Source organism: Scylla paramamosain, chromosome 41 (genome assembly GCF_035594125.1).
Source record: "Scylla paramamosain isolate STU-SP2022 chromosome 41, ASM3559412v1, whole genome shotgun sequence".
NCBI classification, from domain to species: Eukaryota; Metazoa; Arthropoda; class Malacostraca; order Decapoda; family Portunidae; genus Scylla; species Scylla paramamosain.
Window position 1 is genome coordinate 4,044,467 of NC_087191.1, and position 20,000 is coordinate 4,064,466.

The following is a 20,000-nucleotide window of genomic DNA, read 5'->3' on the forward strand; positions in this document are numbered from 1 at the left end:
CTCCACACAACACTACAAGCACCTAATAAGACACACACCCTTCACTCAAAGTTTCAAAATTCATGGCGACTCCTACACCAGCCTCGGAGTCCCCATCTAGGGAGGGGACCACAAATGTTCCCAGGTCGGACAGCCCTTTTGATGACAACCCTAAGTGTCTTGACACCCCCCTCAACTTTTTCCTTCATTAACTTCTGGAACGTGGTCTAAGATCTACTTTTCAATATGTAGAACATCACCTCTCCTCTTATAAACCTCATCTTCTTTTCTTCACTGAAACTCAGGTGTCTGAGGCAACTGACAGTAGTCCCTTTTCTGTTCCCTCCTATTTTCTCTATCCTCATTTTCGATCCAAAGCTGGATATTGCGTTTATGTGCGCAACGATTTAATCTGCTCTCGTGCCCACGCTCTTGAATCTTCCGAGTTTTCCATCATCTGGCTACGACTACAGAGTCACTCTCAAACTAAATTTATCTGTGCTGTATACTTCTCACCTAACTCCTCTGACTATAAAAAATTCTTTGACTACTTAACTTCCAAAGTGGGGCACATTCTGACTCTCTTCCCTTTTCCAGAGATCTCCATTCTTGGAGACTTCAATGTTCACCACCAGCTTTGGCTTTCCTCTCCCTTCACTGACCATCCTGGTGAACTAGCCTTCAACTTTGCTATTCTCCACGACCTAGAGCAATTTGGGCAACACCCTACTTGTATTCCTGACCGTCTTAGACATATGTCCAACATTCTTGACCTTTTCCAGACCTCTAATCCTTCTACTTATGCTGTCACCCTCTCTTCTCCGTTGGGCTCTTCCGATTACAATCTCATATCTGTCATTTTGTCCTATCGCTCCAATCCCTCCTCAGGATCCCACTAAGCGAAGGCGCCTCTGGTATTTTGCCTCTGCTAGTTGGGGGGATCTGAGGAGGTATTTTGTTGATTTTCCTTGGAATTACTACTGCTTCCGTGTCAGAGACCCGTCTTTGTGTGCCGAACGCATAACAGAAGTCTGGCATTGTGTCTGGCATGGAGGCGTACATTCCTCACTCTTTTTCTAGACCTAAACCTTCCAAATCTTGGTTTAACACAGCTTGTTCTCGTGCTATTCATGATAGAGAGATGGCCCACAAAAGGTATTTAAGCCTTCCATCACCAGAATCTCATATTTTATATTTCTGCCTGGAATCATGCCAACTCTGTTTTCCAACTAACCAAAAACTTTTTCATTAATAGAAAGTTTCAAAATCTTTTAAGATTTAACTCCCCTCATGACTCCTGGCATCTAGCCAAAAATATATCCAATAACTTTGCTTCTTCTTCTTCTTTCCCTCCTTTATTTCAACCAGATGGCACCGCTGCTATCACATCTATCTCTAAAGCTGAACTCTTCGTTCAAACCTTTGCTAAAAACTCTACCTTGGACGATTTAGGGCTTGTTCCTCCCTCTCCGCCACCCTTTGACTACTTCATGCCACCTATTAAAGTTCTTCGCAATGATGTTTTCCATGCCCTCGCTGGCCTAAACCCTTGGAAGGCTTATGGACCTGATGAGGTCCCTCCTATTGTTCTACGAAACTGTACCTCCTTGCTTGCACCGTGCCTAGTCAAACTCTTTCAGCTCTCTCTCTTAACATCTAACTTTCCTTGTTGCTGGAAATTTGCCTACATTCAGCCTGTTCCTAAAAAGAGTGACCGTTCTAATTCCTCAAACTGCCGTGCTATTGCTTTAATTTACCACTTACCTTCACAACCTCCTATCTGATCGCCAGTATGGTTTCCGTCAAGGCCGCCCTACTGGTGATCTGGCTTTCCTTACTGAGTCTTGGTCATCCTCTTTTAGAGATTTTGGTGAAACTTTTGTTGTTGCCTTGGACATATCAAAAGCTTTTTGATAGAGTCTGGCACAAAGCTTTCATTTTAAAAACTACCCTCTTACAGCTTCTATCCTTTTTTCTGTAACTTCATCTCAAGTTTCCTTTCTGACCGTTCTATTGCTGCTTTGGTAGACGGTTACTGTTCTTCTCCTAAATCTATTAACAGTGGTGTTCCTCAGGGTTCTCTCCTGTCACCCACTCTCTTCTTATTATTCATTAATGATCTTCTAAACCAAACTTCTTGTCCTATCCACTCCTACGTTGATGATACCACCCTGCAATTTTACACGCCTTTTTATAGACGTCCAACACTTCAGGACGTAAATATTTCACGCAGGGAAGCCACCGAACGCCTGACTTCTGATCTTCTAAAATTTCTGATTTGGGCAGACCAAACTTAGTATTGTTCGGTGCCTCAAAAACTCAATTCCTTCATCTATCAACTTGACACAACCTGGAAGGTTGTGTCGATATATACTCGTATATATATATATATATATATATATATATATATATATATATATATATATATATATATATATATATATATATATATATATATATATATATATATATATATATATATATATATTAGTGAAAACGAGATAGCGTGAGAGCGAGAGAGCGCAAGAGCGCGCGAGCGAACGAGAGAGAGAGAGAGAGAGAGAGAGAGAGAGAGAGAGAGAGAGAGAGAGAGAGAGAGAGAGAGAGAGAGAGTTTCTTGTTCAATAAATTTGCAAATATTAAATGTTTTTTCCAAGTTTACTGATGTGCAGGTAGTTTATGGGGGCACCAGCTACCAAACGGATCCTGGACAGGCATGGTGGGCATGTTTGAGAGAGACGAGGGAGATCTAGGCATTGCTAACCTGTTCATTTCGGCGCTGGGAGGACGAAACGAGCACCAGCACTACACGGCACCCTTCGGCCAGGAGGTAGTCTTTGATGCGTGTCTCTGTGCAGTGTGACAAAAACGTAGATTCTGTAACGTCTCAGCGAACACTGTACTTGTCTCAATTGATAATAATGCACCTCAAATAAGTAAGTGTGTGTGTGTGTGTGTGTGTGTGTGTGTGTGTGTGTGTGTGTGTGTGTGTGTGTGTGTGTGTGTGTGTTAATAGTAATAATAATTAATAGTAATAGTAAGAATAATAATAAAAATAATAATAATAATAATAATAATAATAATAATAATGATAATAATGATAATAATAATAATAATAATAATGATGATGATAAGAATAAATAGTTAATTGATATGATAGTTGTTATACTGAAAACATATAATGGGTTTGGGTGGGGGCTTAACATTAAAACTAAGATTAATCCTGATAAAGGTTAACTGTTAATGGCTCGCACCATGTTGGGAACCGCGTTGAGTTGGTTTCGGTCCGTGAGCGGTGCCTTTTGGGGCATTATCAAGTTATGGTGTCGTGTGACATGGAACGGGCAAGGCGCGTCGGTTGGCAGCATGTGGCGTAGGCGTGGGTAGTGCAGCAGGTCTTTTCCAAACTTGTCCAGAGTTTTTCGGTGTCTGGCGGACAGTTTGGGCAGACTCAAGATGGTCAGGGTGTCCTCGTTGCTCTTGTAGCCAGAGCTAAGGATGACCCTGCACGCCCTCTTCTGCACACTCTCCAGCTGCTGTTGTGAGTGTGGATGAGAGATGAGGACCACGCTGGGGAGGCGTGCATAAGTTTGGGGAGAATGAAGGTGAGGTTCAACCTCCTCAAAGTCGTTTCCCGGCGTCCACAGGGAGCAGAGTCTGCAAAGCATGTACAGCCCGTAGGAAGTTGACCTTACTGTAGTGGAGACATGCTGCTTCCAAATGAGCTTGTTGTCCATCGTGAAACCGAGCAGCTTGAGCTACAGAACCACCTGGAGGGCATGGGGGCTCACCGAGAGCTGGAAAGGGGGCACTACCGCTGAGGAGCTACAGAATATGCATCACCAGTCTTGCTGTAGTTGACGGTCATCGTGTCGTCCTCGGTTCATGCCTGCAACTGCTCCAGAATTGTCTGCAGTGGCGAGTAGTCTGGGTTCTTATTGGTAACTGGGACGCCCACGGTGCAGTCGCCCGCAGTCGCCCACATACGAGTACTTCCATAGATATATGTAGGTGAGGACGTCGTTGATAAGCACGAGGAAGCACGGTGAGCTCATCTTGGCGCACTGGGGGGAGGGGGCGTTGAGAAATAACAGCAAAGTGACCGTTCATCTCCTCAGCCGCAAGATTAGCGGGAAGGTGTGAGGTACATGGAAAAGATAAAGGAGACAAACAAAATTTTCATCCAAGAGTATCACTACCTGTTGTTCGCAAGCTTAAGCTGGTGTATTTTGTGTATATATATATATATATATATATATATATATATATATATATATATATATATATATATATATATATATATATATATATATATATATATATATATATATATATATATATATATATATATATATATATATATATATATATATTTAACTGGAGGTCTATAAGGCACTGGAAAAAAAAAATCCATAACAACGATATTGAGTTTCATTGATGTTAGCTTCTAAATAACAAATAGTTTTCAAATTATTTTTCTCACTTCTGATAAACAATGATTTTCTAGGAATTAGTTATATTACCTTGGAGTTGTGGGGCATCCTATACAGGGAACAATGATAACTAATAAGTTTATAATAATGAAATTTAAATGACTATGTTATAATTTTTTTTTTTTTTGATAGTAAACTTCCTAATTGTGTAGGTGTTACATTCAGTTGTGTGTGTATTACTGGTGTTTGATAACTACTTTATCGAAAAACAATATTCTCTAGTGTGTTTTTATATATATATTTTTTTTTTTATCCTACCCTCTAAAAAAAAAAAAAGATAAATAAATGAATAATAATAATAATAATAATAATAATAATAATAATAATAATAATAATAATAATAATAATAATAATAATAATTATAATAATAATAATATAATAATAATAATAATAATAATAATAATAATAATAATAATAATAATAATAATAATAATAATAATAACTGGCAAAAGGGAATTCTACATCCTTCTTCTCTCTGTGGACAAAGACGTCAATCAGTCTCTCACAAAATTAATATATATAGGCACAAAAATAGTTATTTTCATATGAACAAAACCTTTAACCAATCCAGTGTTTCGGGCCCTGACGAACGTACCTGGAAAATGATGTCAATCAGTCTCTGACGCCGATATCTCGCGCCCATCATTATATACTGGGCGCCGTACATCTAAGGAACTAGTCCTCCGCCTAGTATAATTTTGTAATATCCTTCTATATTCGCAAATTACTTTTGAACATTTTTGCTAATGGTCTCACGTACTCTAAGATTCTAACACTGTCTATTAATAATTTTTGGACGTATTTATTAACAATGAATTTCTCTCAAAATACATACCGTCATCTTCTCTACGTCCAACTTGTAGGTCAGGAGGCCCAGAACTTCTCCAGAGGATGGAAGTTGGGCTCCAGATATCTCGTTTATGGGGGCACACAGATAACGTCGCTTAGAAGCCATCTTAGCCTGAAAATGAGAAAGGATTGACAACAGTTAGTAACGCACTCCAGAAACATGCAAACACGTTGAAAAAGTACTGCCAAGCACTAGACAAATCCTAGACAGAGGAAAAGGAGCACTAGACGAGAGTTGCCACACACAGTCCTTGGTCCATAGTCCACCAACGAGAGCATCTGAGAATAGAGCCGCGGCATTTGTCACCGACAAAGCCCCTGTATCGTTGAACGTGAAAATGATCTTACGAGTATATAGTAAAACTTCAAGGTCGTTGAGCACCGGGTAAATATTATTCGATTTAAAAAAAAAATTACTCGCGTGGTTTTCTCATAGAGTGGAACAAGAATCCGGGTTTGGAGACTGGATTTTCAAACTTTCGAAAATAAGGGCCACCCTAAAAATACATAATATTATCAGTACTGGCATATTTTTCCCTTAATGGGATTTTTCATGGGACTGGCTCAAGAGGAACCGGGAATATGGTTATTTTCCAGTTGCCTTATAAACCAAGAGATATTACTCCGCCCCATTTCCAAATATCACCAACTAATGTAACAATTTCTAGCTTACATTTTATTTTTTTTGTTCTAAAGTTTTACTGATTCGAAAAGTATATACAAATATTGTTCACATAACCAAGAAGATATTTTTTTTATATTCATGACCATTCCTTTAGTCTCCAAAAAAAAAAAAAAATATGATTATTATTATTTGGATGGTATTGTCTTCTCTTTTTTTATGTATTTATTTATATTTATTTATTTTTTATTTATTTATTTATTTTTTTCCTAATTGCTATTTTGTCCCATGACATCATTGCGGGGCAGTGGTATGGGAGACGAGTAGTGCTGACTCAGGTCTGTCGAGGGTGGATTGCTGGTGAGAGGGGAAGTCCACGACCTGGGTGAGGTGTATGTAGCTGGTGTAGAATGTCGCTGATATTCAAGCGGTTGAAGTCCCCACAGGTGACCACCATGGCGGCAGGATACTTCACCCTCAGAGCATCAGCAGTGTCAATGATGTGATCAGTGAGTAACTGTTCTGTGGCGGCACGCCACAGGGTGGTAGGCAATACACAGGATGATGAAGACTGTGGTGTTGGGATGGCAGTGGGGCGTAATCCTCACCCACAGGACCTCCACTCTGGCTGGGACGCCGACAGGGATGTGTGAGGGGCTAAGGGCAGAGAGGCAGAACAGGGACCGGATGCTCAAAAGTCTTAAGGGCCCTTTAAGTGCTAAAGGTCTCTCAGACCGCTTAAAGGCGATGCTCAAAGCGTAATGGTCCCTTACGATCAGCGCTAAAGGACCCTTTAGTAAAGGATGCTTCGGTACCACCCTTAAGCTAAAGGTTATGCATTTTATTTACCGTGAGAATCGACATTAATTTTGTTTTTAATATCATATCTTCTAGTATTCACTCCCAGAAGTAATTTAAAAATGGTTGAAGTGCTTTCAGATATGAAACACTGTATAAAATGCTCCGAATCTTCTAAATAAGTGCAGACAGAAGGGTCCTTTATGAACTTGGCTTCTCGGCGGTCGTATTGTTTTGGCAGGATGGAGTTCCTTGTGATGGAAGAACTTGACCGTCCTCTAAGGCGATAGAGAAGATAGAGATCCACTGGATGTTCTGTACGTCAGTGATGAATATTTACTCCATTATAAAAGACGGTTTTATTGTTGTTTCAGCCAATACACCGTACGTAAATATAGCCCTTCGCAGGGTCTACATCTCACTGTTTGGAGCATTTCTAGCCCATTTTACCCTGTCGGAGGTCAATAATAAGTTCACCTTATGGTGGGGGTCCAGGGGGGGTTATCCCCCCTCGTGGGAAGTTACAAAATGTTAGGTTAGTTTACCTTGTGGGGGGTCCGGGTTGAACGGCTGAACATAACTGTAACGCCTGCATTTCATTGGCCAAGGTGCTCGGATATCATCAGATGCTGTGATATCTATAATCCCCCAACACAACGAGGGGCTTTCGAGCATCGACCTTAAAGATCGCCGTTAAGGTGATCGTAGCGGAAGGTTCCTTAGAGGCGAGCTGAAGGAGAGTTTTGAGCGTCCCATCCCAAGGTCACTCCTTTTCCTTCCCTGAGCCCGGTCCTAAGGTGGTGGAAGTGCTGGAATTCCTGTTTAATAATAATAATAATAATAATAATAATAATAATAATAATAATAATAATAATAATAATAATAATAATAACTGTAATAATAATAATAATAATAATAATAATAATAATAATAATAATAATAATAATGATATTAATAATAATGATAATAAATGATTTGTTAAAGAGTAATAATAAGAAACTCAAGAGTTAAAAATATACATATACATGGGGTTAAATTATACTAATACTAATGGAATACTTACACTAATGCATTTGCTGTGTGCATTCGAAAGTAATCAGAGTTCATTCTTTATGATGTTTACTGTTATTGGAATAACACTGTTTTTTATAAATCTTTATAGCCACATATAGGAACCAGTTTATTATGCATAATATTGTGGCGAGATGGAAGCGCGTCTTGGGGGAAAAGATTTATGTAGTGTGGGTTGTGGAGGAATCTTTTTTTTTTTTTTTTTAGCAAACTGCTGAAGGAGATGGTGGTGGTGGTCCTGGAGGGTGGTGAGGTGAAGGGTGGTAAAGGCTTCCAGGTAGGTGATGTAGCTAGGCCCCAGGATCAACCGGGTGGCTCTCTTCTGGACCTGTTCTGTTTGACGACTTTGGGTCTGGTTCAGGAAAGACGACCATGCCGGGGATGCATTCGTGAGCTTGGAGAGAATGAACACGGAGTACATGCTTACCAGCTCACGCAGTGGAATTTTCAGCTTCTTGAGTCTTCTCATGAGGTACAACTGGTAGATAGCTGATTTAATGAGGGAGCTGACGTGCTGGTTTCAGTTGAGCTTGCTGTCCATTGTATGCCTGAGGATTTTGGCAGAGTGAACTACTTGAAGGGGATTGGTGTTGATGAAAAGTGCGGAAGGGGAAATGTTGTCTGTGAAGGTGTGGATGTGCATGATGGGGCTTTTGTTGTAGTTGAGAGTTACTTTGTTGGAGGTGGTGCATGTGTAGAGTCTGTTCAGGAGGTGGAGATGGGTGTAGTCCGGGTTGTCATTATTGATGGTGGTGGCCGGTGTGATATCATCCACATGCTTACATCGAGCATTAGTGTCTGTTATGGCGTCGTTAATGAGGGTCAGGAAGCAGAGAGATCCCATTCTGGTCCTCTGGGGCATCCCGTACAAGAGGTGTTGAGGAGTGGATGACTCTCCTTGATACCTCACGACCTAACTCCTGTGAGAAAGTCTGACAGCCAAGGTGGGAGGAAGTTGAAGGTAATTTTTGATGACAGTGATGTAATGAACGAGGTCAAAAGCTTGCGGAAGTCTACGGAGGTGAGAGCTACTGAGCTGTTGCGTTTTTCCATATTACGGTAGATGTAGTCTAGAAGGTTAATGAGACAATGGGTGGAGGAGAACTTGATGTTCCCAAGCTGCTGTGGGGTCTATGAGAAGGGCGAAGTGAGAATGAGCCCATTTAAAGATAAATCCTTCGTAGAATAAACTGGCAATCAGGGTGATAGCGATGGTTCTGAGGTCACTGAGGAACTGAGAGTTGTTTGTTTTGAGAATGTGGGTGACGTATGCTGTCTTCCAGTCAGCAGGACACTGGCTCTGGCGGAGGGAGGCGTTGATAGCGGAACAGAGAGAGGAGTAGCTAGCTAATTCAGCAGAAAATTCTTGATATAGTTTTTTTTTCTTCTTGTGTGTGTGTGTGTGTGTGTGTGTGTGTGTGTGTGTGTGTGTGTGTGTGTGTGTGTGTGTGTGTGTGTGTGTGTGTGTGTGTGTGTGTGTGTGTGTGTGTGTGCGCGCGCGCGCGTGCGCACGCCTATACCGAGGTGCATGTCACGTGGCCAGCGACCATGGAATACCATTCCTCTCTTTTATCTGGCATCATGAATAGATTTCACACTCCATCTCCTGTTTATGTTTTCCATCAAGGTCTCCAAGAACCTCTTTTTTGTCTTTCTCTGCTCTTCTTCCTTCAGCTTTTCCCAGCAAGCAATCCCATTCCATTCCTTCAGGTTTCCGTATGTGTCCCAAGAAGTGCAGCTGCCTCCGGATACTCATCAATCCCTTCTTTATTCCGGCACGTCTTAATACTTCATCATTAGTTATTTTTGCTGTCCATGAAATTCTCTGCAACCTTCTCAGCAACCACATCTCCGTTGTTTCTATTTTTTCTTTTCCATATTCTCTTTAAGAGTTCAAGATTCGCACCCATATGACTGACCAAATATAACCACATATATACTTTATACTCACATGATTTCGTCTTTTCACAAATAAATATTATCTAGGGACAATGCAACTAACCAAATTAGCCATTCGAAATGCTATGATTTCTTCAAAATGGTTTACAATCAACGAGCAGAATACATGCTTTATGATGAAGAAAGGAACAAGCACTCCTCGGTGGCAATCCCTTGCCCTGCCCTTCGGAAGAGACACGTGGATCGCCATCCTGGTGATGGCTTTCCTCTTGGGTCCTATCTTCTTCGCTCTGTCCCGGCCCCGTATTACCAGGTGTGCACGCAAAACTCTTGTTTATGTAATATAATCTACTTATCAATTCAATATTTTGCAGATGTTGCACAATATGAAATATATTTAAGAGTAAATTCAGATTACTTATAGCAAATACGCATATGAACTCATTCCCAGAGTAATCTCGGAAGTGATTCTGTTAGAAAAGGGTGATGTCAGCATCAATAAGTATGTACACACTTTTTTTTTTTATTATTTTACAGAAGAGGGTTTCTATTGGTAGAAAAAAAAAAACATTACATTAACAGAAAACATTACAGAAACAATAATATATCCCAAATCCAAAGAAATTCACAAATTAATACGACCCTAAGTAATCCAAAAAAGAATAGATCTTTCCTCTTATTATGCTAAAACATTGTGTGCTGTGTCATTACAGTTCATTTTAAGCTTAACTTCATGAGTTTGTAGAGATTCGGCTATTCTGAGATCGACTTCATTATTTGCTTTAACATTAAACTTAAGTGTTTTTCATTCACGGAATGGTGTAATTGCCTTTTGTATTCCCTAGTGTTAGAAAAACTTAGTCATGGATATATTGGTTCCAGAAGATAAACTTTTGTGCTGTCACATCTTTAATTTCAGGCTCCCCGTGGGCAGTACATGCTGAAAACAGTGTGTGTTTAATTGTTTGTGTTGTCACACACACACACACACACACACACACACACACACACACACACAATATTATATATATATATATATATATATATATATATATATATATATATATATATATATATATATATATATATATATATATATATATATATATATATATATATATATATATATATATATATATATATATAAGGGACACTAACCAAAGAAAACATTTTTTTTCAATAAAAAAGGCCCACTGAATGCCAGTTCAAATGAAGTTCAGATAGTGATAAAAGAAAAAAAAAGAAACTGAGGATAAGTATCTTTAAACTTCCCTCTTGGAAGAGTTAAAGTCTTAGGAAGGAAGAAATATAGAAACAGCCAAGGAGTTCCAGAGTTTACTAGAGAAAGGGAAGAATGATTAAAAATGCCGGCTAACTATTGCATTAAAGAGGTGAACAGAATAGGGATTAGAGAAAAAAAAAAATCTTGTGCAGCAAGGCAGCAGAAGGAGGGGAGGCAAACAGTTACGAAGATCAGAAGATCAGTTAACATGAAAGTAGCTGTAGAAGATATCAAGGGATGCAACACTGTGGTGATGAGAAAGAGCCTGAAGACGATCAGTTAGAGGAGAACAGTTGACAAGACGAATGGGTTTTGATTTCATCCTGTCTAAAATAACGTATGTATGTATGTATGCATGTATGGAGTATGTGAAACATACTCCATACATGGGCAGATAAGGCCCCTATACCGAGTTAGCAGCTGAGGGGTGAGAAAAACTGGCAGAGATGACTCAGAGCACCCAACTTCATAGAACCTGTTTTAGCTAGAGATAAGGTGTATAGTTTTCAGTTCAGATTATAAGTAAAGGTCAGACCGAAGATATTCAGTTGCGTCAGTTGGGTGTTATTGTAGAAAAGAGTGTAGTTATGTGGAAGGTTGTGTCGAACTGATAGAAGGAGGAATTAAATTTTTGAGACATTGAACATAATTTTCTTTTTTTTTTTTTTATCTACCCTAATCAGAAACTTTGGAGAGATCAATAGTCAATGGCTTCATTGCATGATTGATTGTTGCCATAAGCGTGTGAATGGATGTGGTAGGAATGTTATTGATGAATAATTGGAAGACAGTGGGTGACAGCAGAGAACCCTGAGGAACACTACTTTAAATAGATATAACACAAGAACAGCGACCGTCTACGACAGCAGCAACAGAACAGACAGGGAGGATACTTGGTGAAGTTACAGAGAAGGATAGAAGCGGTAGGAGGATAGATATGTCAAAGCTTTGCGACAGATTCTGATATATATATATATATATATATATATATATATATATATATATATATATATATATATATATATATATATATATATATATATATATATATATATATATATATATATATATATATATATATATATATATATCTGTGTGTGTGTGTGTGTGTGTGTGTGTGTGTGTGTTTAAAGTAACAGCCAAAGCCAAGATCCGTAAAAGAGGATGACCCAGGCCCAGTAAGGAGAGCCAGAAGATCACCAGTAGAGCGGCCTGTACAGAACATTTATTTGAGTTGTTTTTGGCTAGGTGCCAGAATTCACTAGGGAAGTTACATCTTGAATGATTTTGAAACTTTCTAATAATGGAGGAGTTTTTGCATGATTCTGGGCATAGATATAAAATGCATGAGATACAGGAAGGACGGAAGGCTCAAGTGCCTTTTTTGGACTACCGCTTTATCACAACACAACACACGACAAGAACAGGTTATGTTAAACTACGGTTTGGAAGGTTTATGGTGAAAGAAAGAGAGAAATGTACGCCTCTAGGTCAGACATTATCACCTCTGTTATGCGTTCAGCACACAAAGATGGGTCTCCGACACGGAAGCGGTAGTCATTTCATAGAAAATCAGTATAATATTTTTTCAGGTTCCTTGAAGTGGTAGAGGCAAAACGCCAGAGGCAACTCCGCCTTGGGGGATCCTAAGGAGGGGTCGGAGAGATAGGACAAGATACAGATATGAAATTATGATCAGAAGAGCCTAACGGAGAAGATAGGGTGACAGCATAAGCAGAAGGGTCAGAGGTGAAGAAAAGGTCAAGAATGATGGGCGTATTCTAAGACGGTCAGGAATACGATTAAGGTGTTTCAGCAGTTGCTTTAGGTCGTGGAAGATAGCAAAGCTAGTTCACCTGGATGGTCAGTGAAGGGAGATGAAAGACAAAAGCTGGTGGTGAACATTGAAGTCTACAAGAATGAAGATCTCGGAGAAAGAGAGGAGAGTCAGGATGTGCTTCATTTTGGAATTAAACTACCTAGTCAAAAATTTTTTTTTTAGTTTGAGAAGTTAAGGGAGAGGTATACAGCACATAATAATTTAGTTTGAGAGTAACCCTGTAATGGCAGCCAAATGATGAGAATTCGGAAGATTCAAGAACGTGGGCACGAGAAGTTAAGATCTTGTACACATACACGCAAAACCCAGCCTTGGATTGAAAATAAAGATAGAGAAAGTAGGAAGGAACAGAGAAGGAATTAATGTCAGTTGCCTCAAACACCTGTGACAAAAAAAGAAATGAGGTTTAGTAGAGGAGAGGTAGTATTCTACAAAAAAAAAAAAAAAAAAATTATCTAAGGCCCTGAATCTTTGCAGGAGTTAATGAAAAGTTGACGAGTGTGTCAAGACACTTAGGGTCGACACCAAAATAGTAGTCCAGTTAGAGGACATTTGTGGTTCCGTCCCCAGACGGAACTACAAATGTAGGTGGTGTAGGAGTCGCCATATTGAATTTAATAGTAAAAAATGTCGCACTATAAGGGGAAATAAGCAGTCATCACAAAATAGTTAGGGTTCCCGAAACATGAGGTAACCATTAGTGAGATGTGTTTGACCTATCATGAGACGGGCCATTGCTCAATGAGCAGCTCTCATGCACAAGGACATACATACGTTCACGGACGGACAGCAAAAGAAGTTACCTCCCCCATCTTCGTGGTGGCAGTTAAAGCTTCCCATCTGCTCTACCAACTGCTAAGAACTCTTATCTTTATATTGGAGTCCAAATCATGAAAAGGAATGGGGATAGAAGGAGCAACCAAAACTGCGGCCTCTTAAGACAACCTATCGGCCTTCTCATTCCCCCTGAACCTCAATATGTGCAAGGACCCAGCAAAATCTGACGTGGTAGCCTTTACACTGTAAAAAGTAGAGCCATTCGAAAATAAATAAAACAAGAGGATGAAGGGAAGATAGGCTGAAAAAAAAGCGTTAAGAACACTGCAAGAGCAACTAAAAATTGTAAACAATGATACGGGAAGGGTAAAAATATATTTTTTAAACTAAGATAATGGCGGAAATATCTGCCATTATCGGAAAGGCTACCACCTCGAAAAAGTAAGGAAAGATAACACCAAATCTGACTCCACCTTCGGATTTTTTAGCCGTCCATAAATACAGGGATGGAGACGAAATGTGTGGAATAATGTTCCAAAAATAATGCACGGGACTCATAATCCGGTTCTTATTAGGGATAGGAGGGCCACCGACAGAAATATCTGGGAATTGCCAGTAACCAACTCTAGGATATGTACATTTAATGCCGCCATAACAGATGCAACCTTAACACCAAAAGGTTTAGGCAAACTCGGGTGAGACACATATGAACGGGAACGTGAATCACGGGAGACGGCCACACAAGGAATAGTCAGGAAGACGTTAAACAGCACCTTAGTAATAAGGACTGGCGACGCAAGTCCAACCGGAACACTCCATCATCTACCAGTAAGCTAGGAATTGGGGACGAGCGGAATGCATCAGTTGCCAAGCGAACACCGAAACGGTGCACAAAGTCCAACACAGGAAGCTGGGCCTCAGTATTCAAAGAATAAACGTCACAACCATACTCCAACTTAGAAAGAATAAGAGTTCGGTGCAAAAAGAAGGAGGGTTTGTTTGTCAGAACCACAAGTGGTATAAGCCAAGGCTCTAAGGAGTGATAGTTCCTTCACACATGCTGCCTTAGTTTAAGCAACTCAGGCGTCTGTCAAATATAAGTCCCAGGAAACGAGTTTCCTCCGCACTAAAAAAATTTTCTGTAGTATATATATAGAAATCTGTGTCAAAGTGAATACCACAAAGGCGACAGAAATGTATGTCTACAGTCTTACAAGCTACAAGAAACTAAATCCCCGATATGCATCCCAGTGAGAAATCCTGTTAATTGCTAAGTGCAACTTTCTCTCAATCAAAGGCATCTGCACCGCAGAAAAAGAGATTAACAAGTCATCGACATGTAAACTACCACGAACTCGTTCTGGAAGCACACCAATGACACTGTTTATAGCCTCGGTGAAAAAAGCTTGACACTGAGTATACTTCCTTGTGGCACACCATCCTCAAGTGGACGGGCTTCAAACAGAACGCTCTGATTCGTACCCGTCAGAGAGAGAGAGAGAGAGAGAGAGAGAGAGAGAGAGAGAGAGAGAGAGAGAGAGAGAGAGAGAGAGAGAGAGAGAGAGTGTCATGTCCCCAGAGTTTAAAATCTCTGTTCCTGTATCTTCGATAGAAGAAACAATAAAAAAGAAAAAAAGAAAAACGCAAGGGTTGAAACCATCATCATCCGACAATAGGATGGCGACCACTGAAGTCTCTAAATAAAAGAAAAGAAGGAAGGTTATCTAGAATATTGTCAAGTTCATTCCTTTCGATAGGATCACTGGGAAACAGATACAGATTGCATAATGTATAAAAGCGATTTATAAAAAAAACCTTAACAACAAATACCTGCATCAGCGAGTAAATCTGCAGGTGGATAAAAGGGATATCTTTTCTAACAAAGATAGCAGTGCCACCATGGTGGTCTTGACCAGGAAGAGGAGTGGAGAAGGAGGCACTATACCCAGGATGACTAAAGTGGGTGGATTCTCCGTGCATTTTTTCTTATAAACAAATACAAGCAGGAGAAAGCCTAGAGACAAACCCGTAGTTTGTCCTAGGAGGCACGCTAACCACGACAGTTCCACCACAGAATCTTTTCAGGGAAGCCCCAAAGAGAAGCTTCCCTTTGGCAATCTGACTAGGTACCTTACTCAGGCAGCAGGCTTATCTAGGCCATTATTGCTTGTAGGCACAGAAATCTGAGATTGAGTAGCTGGTGTGTGGATAGCTACCCGCACACGAGTTTTTGAAACTCCTGAAAAGACCCGAGGAGGAGGAATCCTCGACCTAGATGTATTGGTATCACTCCTGGAGGAAGACCAGTTAGGAAGACGGGCAGAAAAAAACCTCTGTTAATTTCAAATGTGGAAGAATCACTTTGATTAATAATGTCTGGCTCAGGGTAATCTGACGCTCCTAAAGGGATCTTTCTAGGGGGAACGCCCATCGAGTCTTTAGACTTAGCAGAGCCCCGGGAACGTTTCTGATGGGAGACTTGTTTTTTTATGTGTATGTTGATGTTTGTGGATGTTTAAAAACCTTGAGGGTTGTTCGTGATTGAGCATCCATGGAGGCGTGGACATCTGCAATATGAGCTCCTGTATGAGGAGTCTGTGAAGTAGTTGGTGAAGATGCAGTGGAGGGCTTTGCTGCTTATCAGTGGAATCTTTCAAAACAGAAGGATCGACACTCTCACAAGAACAGGAGGAAACAGTTGGTGGTTGAGGATGGCGGGAAGGTGTTACAAGCGTATTACATGTAATAGAGATGGACGAACCTGGGTGGAGGGGGGCGTATGTCTTTTTCCCATCATCCTTTTGTCTAAAAAGAAGTTCCTGTCTGGCACTACCGACACTAATAAATGGAGAATTAGCCAGGTGAAGAATGTCCTGCCCTTGACAGTACCTTTTACATTGTTGAAAACGTAGCGGGTGAACCTCCCTGCAGTAGAAGCAACAGGGTTCCTAATCGCATTCAAGAGTAGGGTGCGAGTCAAAGGCATAGCAATGATCGCACCAGGGATAATTTGGACAGTTCTTCCTCCCATGATCGAACTTATAACACCAGTAGCATTGTAAGGGACGATCATTAAAACCCTTTACTGAGAGAGAAAGAGGACCAATCTTACGCTCAGGGAGAAAAGAACCATAGAATGTGAGCATGATCATATTACCATTGCCTCTAATCTTGGCCACTCATTGAACATCATCAGGGAATAACTGGAGGGTGTCATCTTCTGAGAATTCATATAGGTCCTGGTTGTAAATACGTCCTTTGCAGTAACTTAATGTTCAGCGTGGGTTCAGAGATTCAAAGATCCTATCAGAAGGGCAATTTTTTATTTATTCATTTATTTTTTTTTTATGTAGGAGGGACACCGGCCAACGGCAATAGAAATCCAATAAAAAATATATATAAAAAAAAAGTACACTGAGATACCGGTCCCCGAATAGGGTCCAAAGCGGTAGTCAAAAATTGAAGGATAAGTGTCTTGAAATCTCCCTCTTAAAGGAGTTCAAGTCAAAGGAGGATGGAAGCACAGGCAAGGCAAGGAGTTCCAGATTTTACCAGAGAAAAGGATGATTGAAAATACTGGTTCACTCTTGCATTACAGAGGTGGAAAGAATAGAGGTGAGAGAAAGAAGAAAGTCTTGTGCAGTGAGGCCGCGGCAGGAGAGGGGGCATGTAGTTGGCAGAATCAGAAGAGCAATAGCATGAAAATAGCGATAGAAGATGGCAAGACATACAAGATTGAGGTGACGAAAAAAAGGCTGAAGACAGATAGTTATAGCAGAGCAGATGAAAAGACGAAAAGCTTTTGATTCCACCCTGTCTAGATGAGCGGCATGAGTGAAAAACCCACCCAGACATGTGAAACTTACTCCATACATAGATTGATAAGGCTTTGCAGCTGGGAGGGTAAGAAAAAAAGCTGGCGGAGACGCCTGACTTCATAGAAGCTGTTTTAGCTAGAGCTGAGATGTGAAGTTTCAGTTTAGATCATAAGTAAAGGACAGACCGATGATGTTCAGTCTAGAAGAGGTGGGTAGTTCAGTGTCATTGAAGAAGAGGGGATACTTGCCTGGAAGGGTGTTTTTCAGACATTGAACAATACTAATTTTGCTCTGCACCAATCAGAAATTTTAAAGAGATCAGAAGTCAGGTGTTCTGTGGCTTCCTTGCATGAACTGTTTACTTCTTAAAGGGTTGGACGTCTACGAAAAGACGTGGAAAAGTGAAGGGTGGTATCATCAGCGTAGGACTGCATAGGACAAGAAGTTTGGTTTAGAAGATCATTGATAAATAATAAGAAGAGTTTGGTTGACAGGACAGAACGCTGAGGAACACAACTGTTAATAAATTTAGGAGAAGAACAGTGACCGTCTCCCACAGCAGCAATAGAACGGTCAGAAAGGAAACTTGATATGAAGTTATGGAGAGCAGGATAGAAGCTGTAGGAGGGTAGTTTGAAAATCAAAGATTTGTGCTAGACTCTATCAAAAGCTTTTGATATGTTTAAGGTAACAGCAAAAGTTTCACCAAAATATCTAAAAGAGGATGATAAAAACTCTGTGAGGGAAGCCAAATCACCAGTAGAGCAGCCCTGACAGAACCAGTAATGGTGATCAGATAGGTTATGAAGTGATAGATGTTTAAAATCTTCCTGTTGAGGATAAATTAAAAACTTTAGATAGGCAGGAAACTAAAGCAATAGGACGGTAGTTTGAGGGATTAGTTATTGGATGTGTTTTTGGCTAGGTGCTAGAAGTCACGAGGGGAGTTAGATCGTAGGAAGGAGGAAATACGGAAGAAGGCAGGGAGTTCCAGAGTTTGCGAGAGGAAGGGATAAATGATTAAGAATACTGGTTGACTCTTGCATAAGAAAGGTGAACAGAATATGAGCGAGAGAAAAAAGAAAGTCTTGTACAGCGACCCCGCAAGAGCAGGGGTGGCATGGAGTTGATAAGATTAGAATAGCAGTTACCATGAAAATAGCGACAGAAGAGAGCAAGAGATGCAACACTGCGGCGATGAGAGAGACGAGTTCATAAGACGAAAAGCTTTTGATTCCATTCTGTCTAAAAAATTGGCATTTTCCTTTTTTTTTATGTAAAATACGGATGGAATCCCCTTCCCCTTATACGTGTGAATATTCATATATGGGCCATACATGTGAATATACATACATGACCATACACGAGGGGGTAAGGCCCCTGGAGCAGCTGAGGGTTGGGGTGGTGAGAAAAACTGGCTGGTGGAGACAAGTCACGACGCCTAACTTCATAGAAGAAGCTATAGATGATATGTGAAGTCTCCAGTTTAGATTCTAAATAAATGACAGAGCGAGAATGTTCAGTGTAGAAGACTGGGACAGTTGGGTGTCATTGGAAAACAGGGAGTAGTTATATGGAAGGTGTGTCGAGTTCATGGAGATGGAGGAATTGAGTTTTTGAGGTAATGACCGATACTAAGTTTGCTCTGCCACAATCAAAAATTTTAGAGAGAGAAGTCAGGCGTTCTGTGGCTTCCCCGTGTGAACTGTTTACTTCCTGAAGGGTTGGATGTCTAGGAATATATATATATATATATATATATATATATATATATATATATATATATATATATATATATATATATATATATATATATATATATATATATATATATATATATATATATTGTTACACAGAGACGAGAAGCTCACCCAACAGTCCATGGCTTTTATTAACCTTTACACTTTTGGAGTTCATCTGAGAGTCGCCCAAACGCAGATTCCAGTTTCACTTAGTCTACAGGTAAAAATGACATTCCAACGTTCAGCTGACGTTGCAGCATCTTGCCTCTTTTATATCAATCGATCAGTCAACTCAACTTTTATGAAGTACTATCGGTGCTGCTAACGAGTAATAGATGAATGAATAAGAAAAAAAATATATTATTATTATTTTCTTGATTCGTTGTTCATGGAAACAAATATTCATTAGCCAGTGTCACGAAATCTTACAAATCTTAAAATTTGAAATATGTCAAACTTTTTTTTTCAGATATTTGTGGCTTTTCTTTGGGTGTATGTGATAATCGTACTGGAAGCGTACAGTGCAAAGCTGGTCTCCTTTCTCACTGTGGAAAGAATACCCGAGGGCATCAACACGATTGAGGAACTCTACTATTCTTCTTTTCCAATCTACGGCAACACTCGTTACTATATTGATAGTCTCGAACTTGCCCAAAATATTCATGCAAGAGTAAGTGTACCTATCTGTGGGATTAGAGTACAAGGGTTAAGTGATGTAAAATATTTATTTCACCCTGTCTCAGTACAATATATACAATACTATCAGTTATGATCAACACCAATGCACAATACACAAACAAGCAAATTATCAACCCTCATAACACTGGTAT

At 40.0% G+C, this 20,000-nt stretch overlaps 1 protein-coding gene across 1 annotated transcript in view; it reads left to right on the forward strand.

The window, feature by feature from the left end:
* LOC135092915 (probable glutamate receptor) overlaps window positions 1-20,000 on the forward strand; it is a 102,323-nt gene that overhangs the window by 18,478 nt on the left and 63,845 nt on the right. The window contains exons 6-9 of the mRNA XM_063991697.1: window positions 2,652-2,809; window positions 9,873-10,024; window positions 19,285-19,390; window positions 19,640-19,840. Coding sequence (XP_063847767.1) covers window positions 2,652-2,809; window positions 9,873-10,024; window positions 19,285-19,390; window positions 19,640-19,840 — 617 coding nt within the window. The remainder of the gene's footprint in view (window positions 1-2,651; window positions 2,810-9,872; window positions 10,025-19,284; window positions 19,391-19,639; window positions 19,841-20,000) is intronic.